Source organism: Corapipo altera, unplaced genomic scaffold (genome assembly GCF_003945725.1).
Source record: "Corapipo altera isolate COAL_440 unplaced genomic scaffold, ASM394572v1 60, whole genome shotgun sequence".
Taxonomy (NCBI): Eukaryota; Metazoa; Chordata; class Aves; order Passeriformes; family Pipridae; genus Corapipo; species Corapipo altera.
The window spans coordinates 5,109,982-5,127,568 of NW_020884912.1; the positions used below are offsets into that span (position 1 = coordinate 5,109,982).

Below are 17,587 nucleotides of genomic sequence, written 5' to 3' on the forward strand. Positions count from 1 at the left end.
GGAGAGGGCAGGGCAGCAGTTGTGTGATAGTCAGTGTCATCAGCCAAACTGCTGCAAGCTTTTTCACTCAAGTTCAAAAAAAGTAATATTTGTCTTATATAGTTAATAAAATGCAGAGCAAAATAAATCATGCTCTGTTAAAAATGTTCATTTATGAAAGTGGGAATATACAGTTGTTTTAAAAATACATGGCTGCTATAGTCAAGAGTGTAAGACTAATTTTAATTGAAGCTATTATTGTTATTCCAGCATAGTTTGCGGCTTCCATTCAGTAGCCTGTATGTGAGGCCTGTATGTTCAGGAGCATATATCAGAGGTCAGAAGTGCCCCAGATTCACATCCTGATTGATGAGGTGGGTGCATGGGGCTCATTCACACTGGGACAGTAGGTAATACAGGAGGAATCATCTGAAGCAGCACTCCCAGGAGCTGTCTTCCAGCATGCCGGGCTCATTCCTCTTGCCATGAGTGGGCTGGAAAAGAGGGAGAGGAAATGTGGATACTGAGAGAACAAGCAGACAGAAGCTCAGTTAGGGGATTTTTACTGGCGTTTACTTCTCTTTTTCACCTCTGCAGATCAAGCAAGACATGACGTGCGTTCGGTGCTCTGTCCTTTCCTCATCTCCAGCTGACTTTCTTAGGGCTCATTCAGGAACTGGCATAGGAGTGGCTTAGGTGTACACTCTGGTTTAATTACCAGTTGTGAAAAGCAGTAGTAGTAGTTACTTCAGTGAATGTATGTGCTTAGTTTCAAAACAGCCTCATGTCTGGATCCAAACCTCTACTATTGTTTCTTGATGACTGTATTGTTTCTTGTAAAATTTCAGTATAGTCAGTAGCTGTTCATGTTGTTTTCTTAATAGCAGGTGTTTATATTAGTGATTGGCTTCCCCAAGGTCGAATCATGAGGTTTGACTCTCAGTCTTTGATTCACTGAATGTCCTTGTATCTAAGACTTGAAAGTTATCTCTGGATAGTGTTTTCCACCAGCTTTCTAAGTCATTGAGATGTATTTGGATCAAGGGCAGTTTTCAATGTTTAAAATGTTTTATCTTGGTTACCTTGAGTAGCATATTTATTCTATAATAATGAGCAGTATATTTGACTGTAAGATTAGATAGGGGCAAATTAAAACATTATATGTATTAGTTTTGTTCACTGAGCAGTCACACAGGAATTGCTATAATAGGAAAATTAACTTATTCTGTGACTTCTGTTGATGTCAATCTAAAGTTGCGTGAAAATTCTTTTCAGTGCTTGTAGTGAACAGAAAGTGCAGGACCATATTCCTGCAAGTTTGCAGTTTTTTTGGCCTGACAAAATGAAATGGCAGAGATGTTGAAAGTATCATCTTATTGCAAGCACTGAAAAAAACATTTCTTAGATCACCCCTGCTAAAAATAAATACACATTAATTTTTTTCGATAGATGTCTTTCAGTACATTTTGCAGAATTCAGTGAAGGATCAGTTTCATTGTTTCAGTCAGCTGAGTTGTTCCTTGGCTTCTGGCAAACTGCATGCTTCTCTTGGCCGTAAGAAGTCTCTTGTTGTCCCTTTTGAAGCCTGGCTTTGTGTCATGTCTCCATTTGCCCTGACCTGCTTGCCTTGCAGTCAGGACTCTGCTTGCTCCAGACGTAGTTTTGGCTGTCTCCAGACAGGGGACCCTGAGAGCCCAATCAGTTTCTGTTAGAAGAAGAGTGCACACTATGAACACCCAGATAAAGCTGGTCCCTCTGTCAAATTAAGTTGCATTGCTTTCACTTTAATAATCCGTGTTTACAAATATCCTCTAAAAATCCTTGATGTTAGAACAGGCCAATGTCACAAATATCTTCTGAACACACCCTATCTAAACTGTAAACATTTCAGCTCAAGGATTTAGCATATCCCAAGGTTTTGTTATCCGATTAACAAAAATAAACATTTTTTCTGTGTCAAAGGCAAATTGTTACATCTGACTTCCTATTCCTGTTTCAGCAGGGACAGCTAGCCAAATCATCAACCCATTTGACCTCCCAAAAGCTCAATTCCTGTTACTTAGTAAATGCTATAGTTACTAAAAGCCTTCATGTGATCAGAAAGGAAGATCTATCATTTTGTCATTAATGTTTAGAAGAATGTGCTTTTATTTAATAGTGGTAATCTTGTCAACAGAATGTTAAAATTAAAGTGCATCAAACTAGTTTGGGTGGAAATTCCTTGTAGCTTAGCATTATGAAATGTTGTATAGTGACATTAAGAATGGGGGATGTTACTTAGAAAACCTTTAGAGTTTAATCTTAGACTTGGTAACCAATACTTGGAATTCCACTTGGTAAAATTTTGTTGTTTGAATGTGTTTTGGAAATATTTGGAAATGTTTGATGCCAAAACATTTAAGTTCTGTCGTCTGACTGCACTTTATCTGTTGCATTGCATTTTGTCCTGATCAACTTTGCTTAGCACTGTGACCAGGGTGAAACATAAAACCTCAGAAGAATCGTACCACTGACCCCCTGTGGGACTAGACGTGTCACCATAGCCTGTGCCTATGGCTGGCACCATCACACTGCTCAGGCATAGTAAGTTTGATACATCTGGGTCACTCCAAGACTGCCCACAGGCCTGCCCAGGATTCATATCCAGTAGATCTGGTTCAGGAAGCTGTAGCTTTCCAGCCTGTCAGTGTTGATAGAGCTGTATCCTGACCTTTGATATGTCCTAGTTCAAGCACAGAACTGAGCGAAGGTGGTGGCTTCTGTGATAAGATGGTCTCACCGCATCCCATGCAGAAGGGCTTATTCCCATCCTCATGGATTCAATGAATATTGCCATTGTGTGGCTCCTGTCAGTACTGAAAAGAGTTGAAGACCCTGTTTGGATCATGCACTTCAGTTTAGTAACATTTTGCATTTTTATTTTTCAGTTTACATGTTTTCTTCTTTAAGTGATCAGTAAGTGCTTTTCCTAGCTGCCTTTCAGCTTGGGGAAACATTTATTTCACCATTAGCTATTAGATTCCATCTTCTTGGACTCCCCAGTTTTTTAGGAATGGAAGGGGGAAAATCCCACTTCCCTTCCCCCCCCCCCCCCCACCTATTCTAAAGCAGTAGTGCAAGGAAATACATAGATTCCCACAATTACAGAGTCGCGTCTGTCTTGGAAAGGAAAAAAAGTGGTTTGTTATAATCAATTAATATCCATGGTCTTCTTGCAAAAAACCCCCAAAAAACCCAACAACAAAACAAAATAACCCCCCCCCCCAAAACAAACCTCCTTGAGGACGTATTGATGTAGGGTCCCTAGAAGCTACTGGGAAGAACTGGTGTTCTAAAATTTCAAAGTTATTCACAGAATTACAGAACAGTAGAGATGTTACCTGACAACTGTACTCTCAAAGACTTGTGGAGACTGATATGTATGTGCCCTAATGACATTCTGATTTACTAGAATGTTTTGAAATTACTGGGTGCATGTGAGATTTGGGAAGCTCTTCAATGTGTATTTTAAGTATCCTGAAGTGCTGGTATAAAAATTCCTAGCAGGAAGCTGGATGATATTTTTAATTACCATAGTCTGTCCCTTAACATTTTTTTGTGCAAGAGGCTTCCCACTCGCTATGTTATTTTAAAAGCATTTGATTTATTTATTTTTTGGTTGCTAGCATGATATGAAAATACTCCATATAGCTACTGATTCTTGAACAGTGGCTCAAGGTATATTTTTTTTCTCCAGGCATTCCAATGAAAACAATTGAGAAAAATTGCCTTTGGTGTATTCTCATGTACCAGAGAGCACATTTACTTAGGCTGCTTGTTCTGTGAACAAGTTTTTTTGCAATAAAAATTTTACAGTGCAGAAGTCTGTCATGATATTATACATCTGACTTCTCTTAAGCCCCGCTCAAAGAGAACAGATATTGAAATACTTTCATTCTCTCTAATGCTTCAGCTTGGTAGCATATTATGGTAATCCAGAAATGGGTTTTCCTTGTACATGCGTGTAATCAAGTGCTTGCTGTATTAAGGCACAGATGTAATACAGTAATTCTGAATATATTAATAATGTATTGAAAATGAAACCTTCTGTTTGTGGTTCTGGCTGGTTTTTTTGAGACCATGATTTCAGAAAATCCAAGTACTCGTTTAACTTGTTAATAATCTCATTGCAATAAAGCAGAACATTCAGGCTTTGACACAGAGGAGCACTTAAATGTATGATTAAATGTGCTTCTTGAAGATGAAGGCTTTCAGAAATTGGAGCTTTAATCATGTGTTTTACAGCCTAACTGAATCACTGCCTGATAAGTAATGCTATATGGACTAGAGAGGTAACTCTGTGTAGGCAGTGCATATCAAAAAGTTTAATTAATGCATTGTGGTTTAGTGGTCTGTCTGTTAGACCACAGAAGTACTAACGCACTTGATTCAGACTAATTCTTTGTGCAGATCTGCTGAGTTTAAAAAAGCTGTCTTAGAAGTGAATTTTGAATAACATTATCTTGACAGAGTTGGGACAGCTAAGGACTTGTAACCAAAAGTGGTATTGATGGGGTTTTGTTGAAATCAATAGAAATGTAAGTTTCTGACAGCTGCCTTCACACGTCCTAATTTCATAGCTCAGTGTATTTTTTGTGATATGACCCCATTATCTTAATTCCACTCTGTTATATTTTTAAATCTTTCTATAATTGCTCTTTTTCTCCAAGGGCCTGACTTTTAGCATTGGTTTTTAACACTCATATTTTTCAGGTAGTTTTCTTTTTCTATTTTATTTTTTGAGGAGGGAACCTTAGTTACAGGAAACAACAGAATCCTGAGCTGAACAATGGCAAACCAGGTTTTTGTAGGGCACTGAAATAATTTCACAATGGGTGGAGTACTTTTAAAATCTCTAGGGCATGAGAAAGAATTACTTGCAGTGCTTGCAAATGATTCTTCAAGAAAGTCCAGTAATAACCGGTACATTAAATAGGAGTGTAGCACACGTGCTTTGAGTTTGTTTTGGTACTAAAATGTTTTTTGTAAAACGGGGAAGTGCTGTGCTGCATGTTAGGCCCACATGTGTCCTTAGACCTCTTTGCAGTCCCACCATATGTATGCTGGTTTATGGCAAGCCTAGGGTATACTGGGGCAGAGGGACCTGTCGGATCTCGCCCTGCCCACAGGACAGACTCAGGCACGTGCCAGCCCACAGGGAAAACACATAAAGGACCACTGTTGTTTCATTAACGTTTCCTGGAACAATGTGCCTCATATTTGTACCTTTCTTGGCTTCCTTTAAACTCTGATTGCAGCTAAAAACATACAGCTTGACTAACTTCAGCAGAATTGTTTGTAAATGCAAGACTTGAAGTAGCTTCTCCAAGAGCTCTGTTGTTGCAATTGGATGCAACAGGTGAAAAATGAAAGGATGACTTATGGTACTGAACAAAATCCATTCATTCTCCTTCAGCTTCAGTACAGAAGGCTTTAATGATTCTATGTGATGTTTCTAAATAGTAAAAGTCACATTCAGCCACATTTTTTTAGCTAAATGCAGTGAGTTGATTGCGGGCACATGGACAATTTCTTTCTGATGTTGCAGCTCATGAGACTGCCTGGCTTGTTTGCTCTATCCCAAATACAGAGTAACTTCTGTATTTTGGTAGTAGTCTTGGTTTGAGGCAGCTGGGCAGACTCAAGCGAGCCTTTGTGTGACTGCAACAAGGATGTTACCTTATAATTCATGCTTATAGGGAAAGTTTCAGGCCTAGGTTGCATTGATTTTTGACACCTCAATGGAGCTATGGTGGCTTGACCTTGGCTGTCTGCCAGACACCCACCCAGCTGCTCTTTCACCCCCCATTTCAGGGGGTCAGTAGTTTCCACTCGGGACACCAACGCCAGGATTTCAAAGGGTACCTGTCTAGAAGCAGGCACAGCAAATATTTGCTGTTAGGAAGTAATTTTCAAGGCTAGACATCAGACACTGTGGTGTCAGGAGGCCCTGAAGGCATACAAGTTCTGTATGCCTTCTTCCAGTGCTCTTGTTCTGTTTTTCATATTTCATTCAAAGTCTCCACTGCTTTTGTGTTAATGTTTGTGCTTGCACTTATCCTTCTTAGCCCTTTTTCCTTTGAGCACACTCTAATGTTTCCTTGCTTACAGATAGTGTTGAAACGTTTCAGTGCTATGTGAAAGCACAAAGCTTTGTCACATTCCACAGACAAAGCAAAAGTGTCTGCAGGCAGACAAATGAAAAGGAAATGTTAACAGATATGAGCACTTGGCAAACTGTGGCCCTGGTGACTGTGCAGTTTACGCCCTCCTAGGGCTGACCCCACACAGCTCGCTCACATTCACTCAGACTTTCTGGTTCTGCCTTATCCTGTGGCATTAATACCGTTAACGTCAGAGCCAGGGAAGTATGAGTCCTCTTATGAGGCAGGTAACATACAATTTGAGGAAAGATGTCCAGTTTCCTGGAAATCCTGTGCAATGAATAAAGGAGCATGATTTGTGTTTGTGTGCATGCACATGACTGATAGAAGTATGTTAAAAAAGTGGATCTTTAAAGGTCCTGAGTGTTTACGCACACTGGAGTACGTTTGACCCTTCCTCGCCACTGATTTATGCTGGTGCAGGATTCTCTGGGTTAGAATGTCCCTGAAATGTGTTTATCTATATTCCACAACATCTCGTGGAGCCTGTGTTGCTGTACAGGGGAGATTTTTGTGATCAGTTAGGGGCTGCATCACAGTTGCAGTGACACGTTTCTTCCTTTGCTTGGGATGCTAACCTAAGTGGGTCCTTTGGGTTTGTAAGCATGAAAGGGAAGATTTTAGTGCTTAAAAATGTATTTTATTTATATGAGGATCCATTGTTTTTCAGAGACTTCTCATTTACTTTTATTTCAGGCCACTTTTATTGATCTAACCAAATATGGAATGGTCTTTTCCTCTTTGTCCCCAACTCATTCTTCAGTGACTCCCTCTTCCCCTGCACAACACGTACATCAAACATGGGTTTTTTTCAGCCTAACCTATTGGCAACTTACTTGTAATTACAACAGGAATTTTAATTCACTGTAAAGAGAACTGATGGATGTATAATTAACTAATGACAGTCTGTGGGACTAAGCATAGCAAAGTGAAAGCCATAAAAGTTCAGAGCAACTGAGGTAAAACTTCATGCCTTCTCTGCAGCACACGGAAAAGTGAGTTCTGCCAGGCTGGTAAAGTTGAGGAGACAGTTTGAGAGCTTCGGGGAGGACAATCATCTTGAAGTGTTGGTAAAGAGGAGGAGAAGGAGTAGAGAGTGAGAACTGGAAGAAGACCTGCATCTTTCTCTCCCCATTTTTAACACTGCGATCTGATAATGAGAATGAACCTCCTATGCAGATCTGATTTCAGAGCCCAGATGCTGTTGGATGGGGCTACTCTTCTCCATAACCCTTAACTCTTCCCCCTGCATGTGTCCATTGGCAGCAGTAGCAGAAGTCCCAACTCTGCTGCACAGACACAGACACCAGTGGGTAAGGTTGCCCTGGGAAAAGGAACAGGCCAAGAAGGCCATGCATCTGCTCCCCCTTGGACAGGCTAACAGGATGGCTTTGCCTGTGCCAGCCTGATCCAGAGAACTGCTTGTGGACAAGCTGGCCTCTCAGGGAGTATGGAGGGAATTTTGTTCCTAATAGCCATGGTGCTTCTCCTTCAGGGGCTGAGCAGGCAGGACTCAGAGCTGTCTCATTGCCCTCTTGGTTATAAAAAGAACACTGACTTGGGAAAGAGCTGTATCCATTTTCTATCTGTTCCCACATCCTGAAATACTCCTACCTGCCCTTTTGTGCATCCCTCCTTTTAACACTGTTACCTTTTACCGTGTAAATGAAGAAACTTCAGATCTGTGCAGGGCGGCGATGAGTAGCTCCCTGTACAGATGCAGCTGATGTTGAAAAGCAACCTGAGTAAAAATGTTAAAATTCCCCTAAATACTGAGATAATGTCTAGCACATAGTTTTAAATAACAGGTAGTTCTTGATCCGCCATAGCGTTTCCAGTGACTCAGTGTGTGTCCCCCCCTCCTTTGCAGTAATTACAGAGGAGTATTGTAATTCCTGACTCAGAGGGAGGCTTCCTTTCAAGGTTTTTGCCTGTGCTGGAGCTCCAGCTCTGCAGCTGTATGGAAAAATGGTGGGGGACATCATGGTAGCAGGTCCCAGGACTACACCAACAATAATGTAGGACTGGCACATTTTTGAACTAGTGTTAGGAGACCATAAAATGGAGAGTTTGTTTTGGATTTGTGATCAGGAATTTGGTTGCCAGAATCTTGGCTATGACTCTTGTATCTCTTGAAACTGGGTGCTTAGAACAAAGGCATCCCAAGGTACAAATCTGGTGGCTTCTCTGACAGGCTAGGCTAAAAAACTTCAAAGTGAAAAAATTAGAAAGGAGTAAGTGTGCTCTGACCCAGATTTGTTGTGGTTGCACGACACTTGAAAGGAAAGTGTGTTCCTGCAGATTGTGGGAGCACAGGTCATGAAGCTTAGGGGACAGGTCTGGGGATGGGGCTCAGCTGGAATGGAAACTGTGGGGAAGGGTTCCATGTGCATGGACCACTTGAACTCCATGAGACTCATTATTTCTCCCTCTATGGAGGAATTCAGCAGGTACTGCAAGTCGGTAAGTCACATACACACTGACTATCTGCAGCTGGCCTGGCTGCTCTGGGAGGCACAGAATGGCAGCAGGGACATTCTACCAAGTGTGACCTGACAGCCCTGCCATGAGGACGCTCAGGACTGCAGGGAAGGCCAGCAGAAGTGGACCAAAGGGCTTGACTCTCCTGTTTATCTTGTGAGATGTCAAATCTGACAGGCACGTGGATGGGTCTTGATCGGTTTCGTGTTCAGGCAACCTCCATTCGTGATGTAGATCTTTAGATTTAGTGGAGATGCACTCTTCGTGCCGCTGCAAGCAGCTGTGTACAGCTGGCCACCACGTCTCTGCTTGTAACAAGTAAGTGTGAAGGTCATCTTGCCACCACCTAAGTGTGTTCAGAAGCAGGTCTTTGCAAATTGGGTCAAGTTTCTTAGAGACAGGAATAGATTTTCCTGTGCCTTAAATGCTGCAGTGAACCCCACTGTCTGTGTTGAGGCAAATAAAATCTGCAAATGTGCTTTGCATTGTTTCAGCTTAAGCTTGAGGATGTTCTTTTTAATTCTTTTTTCAGCGTTACTGTGAAGGTATGAGGGTCTTGAAATTTTTTATGATTATGGTGCAGTGTTTTCAAATGCTTAGGCCATAAAACATTACCTCTGAGCATAATATTTCCATTTTTTGCTCATCAAAGAATAGAAATTTCTTCCCCAACCACTGCTGTGACATATGTGGTGAAAACATAGCTATTCTGAGCATCTTCCTGTCAAAGTGTTAGTGCACTTAGTCCTTGGTTCACAAACCTCAGTTAGATGCCTAGGAGCCCTATGAAATAAATAGAAGATCTGTATGCCAGGGAGTGGGATGCACAAAAGCTACTGTCTGGCATCATCAAGGCAAAGCAGAAAAGAGGACTGCACATGAAATACTCATTTGTATTTAAGCTTCAGCCCTGTATGAAGTAGAACATGCAATCTGAAACCTTTTCCTGGGTTTAGATGCTTTCACTATCCATCTTGCAGTAGACTACCAGCTTGCTATCTCAGTGACAACTCATGGAGAAGGTGGAGTACATGGGACCCACCACTTACATTACAAACTGAATATTTGAAATGCTTGCCTGGAAAGTGGGAATCTGTTCTTGTCTTGCACTGCCCAGGGAAGCTCCTGAGCCACCAGCTGAAATAGTGTGAGTAGAGACACCCACTGGAACTGTGTGGGTGCAACGAAGACTGAAGGATCCCATAGGGATAGGAGGGGAATGACTCTGAAGCTCATTTGAAAAGGCAGAGTGATATATATCTATGTACATATAAATTGGTTTATTTTTTGAATTAACAATTTATTTTCCCAAATCATGTCCCTGCTCCTAGGACTTTGGTGAGGGCTCTGACCATTATACTGTTGCATGTAATATAGGTAATGCCCCATCTGTGTGAGTTTTGGTTTGTGTTTGTTTGGTTTTTTCTTAAATTTGATGTTAAGCAGCCTGACTGCAATGCTTTGTGCCAGCAAGATGAATGTTCTCTGAGAACACAGCCAAGTTCAGATCTTTCGATGAGGTGGGGTCTCAGTCTTTATAAATTCTTTATAAATTTTGAGTGGCCTGAAGTGGGAGACTGGCCCTAAGATGTCAAGTAGTACATTTGGGTGTGGTGGTGCTTTTATGGGTTTTAGATGTAAATTCACAGGCCTATAGAAGTGACTACATAGCTTGTGTGATGTTTCAGCTATCAATTTCTCTTTTCAGGCTGAGTGGGCTATTAATGACTGAATGGGCTCTGCTGGGAAGGCTTGTCCTCACACCATGACAGCTGATGTGTCAGAAGCTGGAGAGCTAGCTCTGGAGCCTCTACTCACTTGCAAGCTATGTCTCTGTGAATATTCCCTGGATAAGATGACCACTCTTCAGGAATGCAGCTGCATCTTTTGTACAGCGGTAAGATCTACAATGCCTTTACATTACAGAAGCAAGGTAATGGAAAATAGAAGTGTGAGATGTGATTGCTTGTCTTGTACAAGAAGTATATGTTACCCATGCTGACAGAGGATGCTTTTCTAAAGAGCATGTGGTGTTAGTCTGTCTTGCCTTATTTAAAAGATTTCTCTGTCATTCTGGTTTTGAAAATTCATAACTCTAACAGATGGTCCCATAGCAAGTAACAACAAATCCCAGTAATAAATGGGAAAAAAGATGCATTTTAAGACTGTTGGAGAACATACACTGTCTGTATGTAATCTCAGTATTTATTTTTTCTGAAGCAAAATCTTGAAACATCATGAGATAGCTGTGAGGTGTTGTTTCCCTGTTATCATTTTCTGAGTTCTCAGAGACCTTTAAAGTTTTCTACTTAACTTTTAAGGACGATCAAAAAACCTAAACAAAAATGAACCTTGGCCTATCGAACCTTTGCCTCTCTGCAGTCTGTGCTGCAGAGATGTTGCCTAGGTCAAGCATTGCCTATGGTTGTAAGTAAAGACTTTCTGTCCTGCAAATTCAGATCAAATAAAGCTGGTGGAAATGATAAAGAGAGAGGCCGAGTGAACTGATAAGAGTCCTACAGATAGTAACAGTCTTCTGGTCTCTTTGTCAGCATGCAAAAATGGGTGTAGTTTCTCTGGTGATAGTGACTTTGATGTGGCTGACTAATGGATTTTGGAAACAGGTCAGAAGTCACTGGAGGATGTGTTTTTTTTTATTTTTTTTTTAACTCCCAAATAAATGTACCTGGCTTTATTTTTTTAACAATGAATTGTGGATAAGCATCAGTCAAGTATGTTTAAGTTTTATCCTTGGTTGTTTGAACTCATAGAAGAAATTTAATATTTGTGAAGCCATCTTGAGTGAAAATATCTTCACTTATACTGAACTCAGGGTAGCTTAAATAGGATGACAATCTAGCTGTGTGCTTCAAGAAACTAGGGTAAGATTGATTAATATGAATTTCAACCTGACATTCATGAAGTTTGTTTCCCATACTGACTTCCACAAAACAATTTTGTATTTTAGTTCATAACAAAAATTTTAAGAGCACATACCTAAAAGATTAGGTAGGAAGATACTGCTTTAAATTGAAAAAAAAAAATAAATGGAGAAGTTGATACTTCTACAGTGGTCCCATTCTTCTCTAAGAACTCAGTGTCTCTGATTTAGTATCATTAATGGTACATTAACTCAATGTTAGCTGTGTAGAGTAATCCTTTTAGCTGTGTGGAATAATCCTTCTGCCCTTGGAGAAAGGAGAGTTGCTGAGGCCTGTGCCAGGAAGAGCTGGACTCTCTGCTCCTCCAGGACACTGGCCAAAGGGAGAGGTTGGTGATGGCTTGGGGTTGTTGCTGTCCCCACCTGTTCCCTGTTGGTGCCACAGCTTCCACCTCATCCACACACCCCTTACCTGGCCAGTAGCAAGAAGAGCATCTCCTGTGAGCTTGGCTTTCCAGTGCCATGACAGCGACGTGGAGACTGCAGTCACAGTAGTTTGCCATCTGTGCAAACTTCACTGACTTTGTCTAAACCAAGAGCCAGCCATGAGTGAGCGCTGAATGCAGCTGGGAGAAGCCTTTAGACATGCTCTATTTATTTCAGTGGGTGTAATATGTCTCGACTGTGCTTATGCTCCATGTCTACCCTTTGTCTGACTGTTGTTGTCTGTGTCTGAATGTCCTCCCAATGGACATGTCAGGGCTGATGAAATAGAGACGTGTAGAACTTGCACCCTGTAACAAGAGGGGTTCTGGAAACTTTTAACTTGGCTTTATGGCTTTCTGTCTTGAATCCAGAGCAGTTTCTCTGAGGCCATATGAGTTGCTTACTCGGGCAGCCTCCATAGAGCAGTGTCAGAAGCAGCTTGACACAAAGTGCCTCGGTGCTGGGGCTTGCATGGGAGATTACTCGGGGCACAGCCTGCAGCAGCTACACTGGTGTGCCATGCTCAAAATTTCCTCCCACTCATGTCAGGGCATCTAGATACCTTCTCACTACCCTTAAGACAGATGTAGAGTAAGAGTGTCAGCTGCGAGCTATGGGATCAAGCCCATATCTTTTTTGGTTAACAATGCTTTCAGCTTGTATAGCTTATTCTTATTTTCTGTCGCTAAGATTAATTTTATAGATCCAAGAGTAGTATTAAATTTGAAGTACAAAGGGGCTTGATGTGGACATAATGGGTTCTGCTCCACTGAGATGAAACAATTAGTTTTGTTAAATTTTCATTCTGTTACATTTTTTTTTATAACAATAACAATGATTCTGCAACTATGATTATTTTTCACTACAGCATTTGTGGCTTTGGAAATGACTGGAAATTGTTACTATTTAACATCTGCAGGGGGTGAGATTATATTTCCTTTTCATTTGTAGCCTGTAAAATCAAGGCAATCAAATGAGTTAGAATTTTGTACAGCTATGTTTTCAGCTCAGAAACTCTTGCAATAAACATTATACCCTGTAAAAGCTGTGTTCTAGCCAAAGTAAGCAAACTGTGTTTAAGAAGGTGTATGTTTGCATTTTGGTGGAATGTTGCTAGTAAGACAGGAGTTTTTCAAATAGCTATAAACATTTTTACTCTCTCTGTTTAGAGCAGAGAAAGCAGATGATTTGCAGAAAACACTTGCCATCTTGTTGAGGACCAAGAATTAGAATGGGAACGATTTCAGAAGTGGAAAAATATGTACAGCAATTGAACGGACTTTGTGATGCAGACTTTACAGTTATTATGTATATACGCATTGTATGTTTCCGAGAATTTGTATTTCCTGGGCACGTCCCAGCCTGTTCACTTCTCTGCTCCCCTGTTTCTCTGCTGATGGCTGGAGAAGCTGCAGAGAGGAGACAGCCCCCATTTGCCCTTCCCTTCCCCGGTTCCTCCTGCACTCCTCCCCCTTTTGCCCGTGTCCCTATCCTCGTTTGTCCCCCCGCTTGTCTGTCTCATACTCCGCCCCATGTTCTGGCCCTTTCCCCTCCTGAGTTGATAAAAAGCCGCGTGCATGCTGGAATAAAGGATTTTACCTGCACCCCACCTTGTGCTACGGCCCCATCCCCCCTTCGGACCGCGGCACCATCTGACAGTGGTAGCCCAACCAGGCCTGAAGAGGCCTCAGCTTTGTATTTCTCAGTATTTTTTGCACTCGGCGTAAGACTCCATTGGAATGTGAGATAAAGCACACGTTCACACATTCCAAGAGTCTGGAAATGGCTATAGTGTACCGGATGACTTGATTTCATTGTGTTTGGATTTATATTAGTTTTGAATGAAAGGCTGGTCTCTGCAGAGGGTTGGGTAAGGATGTGAGGTATATTTTATCTGCAAAAGTTTTAGAGGACTGCACTTTACATTATTCAGTTCATTTCCTATACCTATAAAGCCTTTGCAGAGTGCCATGCTGTGGTGCACTCTCTTACATACCGATCTTTAGCAATATATATATTGCTTAAGCTGCATGGTTTTATGCTACTTGCCCCATTCCAAAAAATGGAGGGGGTCTCATCTGTTCCTCATACTGCTTGTCTCGTTTCTTGTCTTGCCACTCATCTTTGTATATTTTGGGGGATGTCCTTCTTATCAGCAGTCCCTTGTGTTGTAATTTTTTCTTCCTTGGATATGCAACTACACAGATTTTTGCCCCTGTGGTGGTCACAGGGCTTACATATGTACATAAAATAATTATGCATTGTATCGGGCTACATCATCACAATATTGCAGTATTTTGGTGCACTTATATCCAAAGCAAACTAATGATAATTACATCCTGATTGATCCACTTACAAAATAATATTTTGAATATTATACTTATTTCTAATCAGATTTCCTACGTTTGCTCTTCTTCCTTTCCCAGAGAGCTCTAGCAGTGCTCTTACCTCACTCAGAAAAGACTCAGGAGCGCTGTGGTGGGGTAGTGCCAAAAATGGATGGGCCATCCTCCCTGCTTTGCCTCTGAGTGTTGCCCAGGCTTTGGTGCTCATTACACTGGATGGAAAGTATACATCTTGGAGACTCCTGCCTTTTCAAAACTTGGCTGAAACTGGGAAAATGTCAGGGGGATACAATGAGTGGTGGGATCACATGCATCTCTCGTCCTCTTGCTGGAAGTGCCCTGGTGTCTAGCACAGCATAATTAACCCTTGGAAGCACTAGTGAGGAGTGCAGGACTACAATAATATTGGAAATACCAAGGGCTCTGTGAAAGGCTCTTTACGAATCTGTAGCCTTCAGGAAGTCATGGCAGTGAGATTTTAGCAGGTGTGATAAGATTGCCCTGGTGGTGATGACGAAAGAGAACCAGTGCAGTGCTGTTATGAAGAAGGTGGTCTTAGGGGGTCAGTAAAAAAACTGATGTCAGCTTTGTCCCCACACATCTACTCTTTTTGGGTTTGTCTTTCCTATTTTTTCCACTACTTCTAAGCCAGGTGAGCAACAAATGGCATTGCTGCTATTTATGTCAAGTAGCAGCTTACATCCATCTAACTTGTGTGTTATTTACTGGCACAGGGTTCGAGATGCTGAAGACAATATGTAACAAATTGAAAACAGAAGATACTTTCAAGTATGTTATTCTTTTGTCAGCACAGGTTTATGCAGAACTAGCATGATTCACCCTTCTTTTTTCCCAAGCAGATTCTTTGTTCAGTCTTGTACTTCTGAGAAATGTGTGAGGCAACTGGGTTACAAACACGCAAAACAAATACCATGATGATCCACCTTTTTGCTATTTTGGTGCACAAAATAAAGTCAAAATGAGATTAAACTTAATGTAGCCTTAAAAGCAGAAATCGGTGTGGAAGCCCAGGTAATTTCTGTACTGTCTTATGCTTCTGTAAGTAGAAGATATTCCGAAGACATTGGGAGAAAAAAAATTTCTGCTTGTAGCTATGTTTTACAGCAAGGCTAGGGCTAGACATGGACTGAAAAGGTTGTTTTTGCTGCTGTGGACATTCTGATGCCCTGGGCAGCTACCTGCCTGGCAAGTCAGGCCCTTGGGAGGCTGCAGCTTCTGAGAGAGACTGCTACCAGCTACTTTTGCTAGAGGGGAAGGAGAAACCCTTACAGAGATAGGAGTATCTCTGTTAGCACTTCATCAGCAGGACACTCTTAGGCTCCTCTGCTTAATCTTTTTAAGAGCAGCTGTGCCTTGCCCTGCCTCCTTTGGGTGGCTGAATATTGACATTTTACCCTTAGTGTTTTGAAGCTTCAGATTGCTTGTACAGGGGAGCACTGGAAAGCTGGAAAAACCAATGTGAAGGGTCATCAGCAAAAAGCATGGGCAGAAAAGCCTGAGAGCAGAGGAGAGGGACTAAGTAGATCAAAGACAAGAAGGAGGCAGACGACAGTGTGGGATGCCTGCTAAGTGGAGCAAATATACATGAGTAGTCAACTTAAAGGCTACTTATAAAACTTTTAAGTAAGGGAATATTTGGATTTGCAATCATCTAGCCAACACTGGGTTTTAGTATCCCGTCTGTTTCTTTGTGCTAATTTTTAAGATTTTTTTCTCCCTTTTTTTCGTTGTCTTTCCCTCATGCTGGGAGACATCTGCATGTGCTCATGGCTGCAGCAGAACACCACCTTCTCCTCTTCCTAAATAGACCTGCAGTGCCCCACTTACTTTATATAAAGCTCACCTCAGGTTGTTTTCTGCTTCCAAGTGTTGACATTTGGGATTCTTTTTTTCCCAGCTCAACATTTGAAATGTTCCAGAATAATTTTGTTTTAAAGTTATAAAAAAGAAAATTCCTGCACCTGCTAATACTAGCACTGAACACATAGCACTTTTATAGTAATCTAGATGGTTTAAGAACTTCCTGCATGCATTTCTGTGCAGAGTAACAGCAAAGACAGAGTTAGTAGGGGTACCAAAAGAGAACAAATGTAAGCTAGGGCCTTTTGAGGGATACTGCTATTCAGGAAGAGGGGGTACATGTTTTTGAAACCAATAGAGGTGGCAGCCGCTGGATGGTGGCCAAGAGAAGACAGGTGAGGAAGAGGAACCTAACACGTTAATGAGAGCACTGCATTGGTAAAGTTGATTTTCTCTTCATTTAACCAATGAAGAAACAGATGTGAAGTAAGTTGTCAGTGCCTGAAAGTGCTGCAGTAACTGATCCAGACTGTGACATAAGCTTCATGGTCATGTCAGTTTTGTAGCTGTTGGTAAGGCCAGGTTTGGCCTGATACAGGTTTTGGCAAAAGAAATGATATTTGCTGCTGGTTCCATCTTGTGAAGGGTGAATTTCTCTGGTCCTGTTCTCTGGTCCTTTTCTGTTTGGTGGTACCACTTCATGGCAATGATTACGAGGAACCTATCCTGATTTAATGAAGGACTGTCAGGATGTGTTGGGCCATTTGTAAATTCATTTTAGATTGTGTTTCTGAGCAGAATCTAACACCATTGGTGGGAGATATTTTGAGATAAGGCAGATGACAAATATTTTTCAAATACAGTTGAAAGACCCCATAAAAATAGGCTTGTGGAACATGAGGAGGCCATTATATTCTGGTCCACTGTCACGTTTGCTTGGTGTTTTCACTTGGTCATGACAAAATAAAGTGCTTGTTAGTGATGTTATTCCTTCCCTTATACTAAGCCATGACTTGACTATGTCCTCTGAAGCTATAATGTAACTTTCTTTCGAGTGTCTTTTTTTAATAAGACTCTTATGTGGCCTGATCTTCTATCCATTTGAAAGCAACTTATTTATCACTGCATCTAGTCCTTAGCAGGTAAAATATAGATTGGACAATATGCATATTTCGTTGAACTTCTGTTTCTCACTTTAAACTGTGCCTATCATAAGTTTATCTGTAGCAAATTAAGAAACGGTTATTTCTGTGGTGTAGTATTTAAAAACTTTCTTTAATTGGAAAAGCCTCACATTTTTTTCCAAGTGAAGTGCAAATGCCTCCAAGCTAATTGCCAATGGACTTGATTCATCCTGTTTTAAGACCTGTTGAGAGATACTGAAGAGATTC

At 41.3% G+C, this 17,587-nt stretch overlaps 1 protein-coding gene across 5 annotated transcripts in view; it reads left to right on the forward strand.

Moving 5' to 3' along the window:
* The window catches only part of RNF144B (ring finger protein 144B), an 82,975-nt gene that overhangs the window by 49,952 nt on the left and 15,436 nt on the right, over positions 1–17,587 (forward strand). For 4 of the 5 annotated variants that reach the window (XM_027654026.1, XM_027654024.1, XM_027654027.1 and 1 more), the window contains one exon: positions 10,372–10,560. In XM_027654026.1, coding sequence (XP_027509827.1) covers positions 10,396–10,560 — 165 coding nt within the window. In that variant the 5' untranslated portion in view covers positions 10,372–10,395. Of the gene's footprint in view, positions 1–10,371; positions 10,561–17,587 lie in introns of those variants that run through there. The other variant, XM_027654028.1, reaches the window with a different exon arrangement.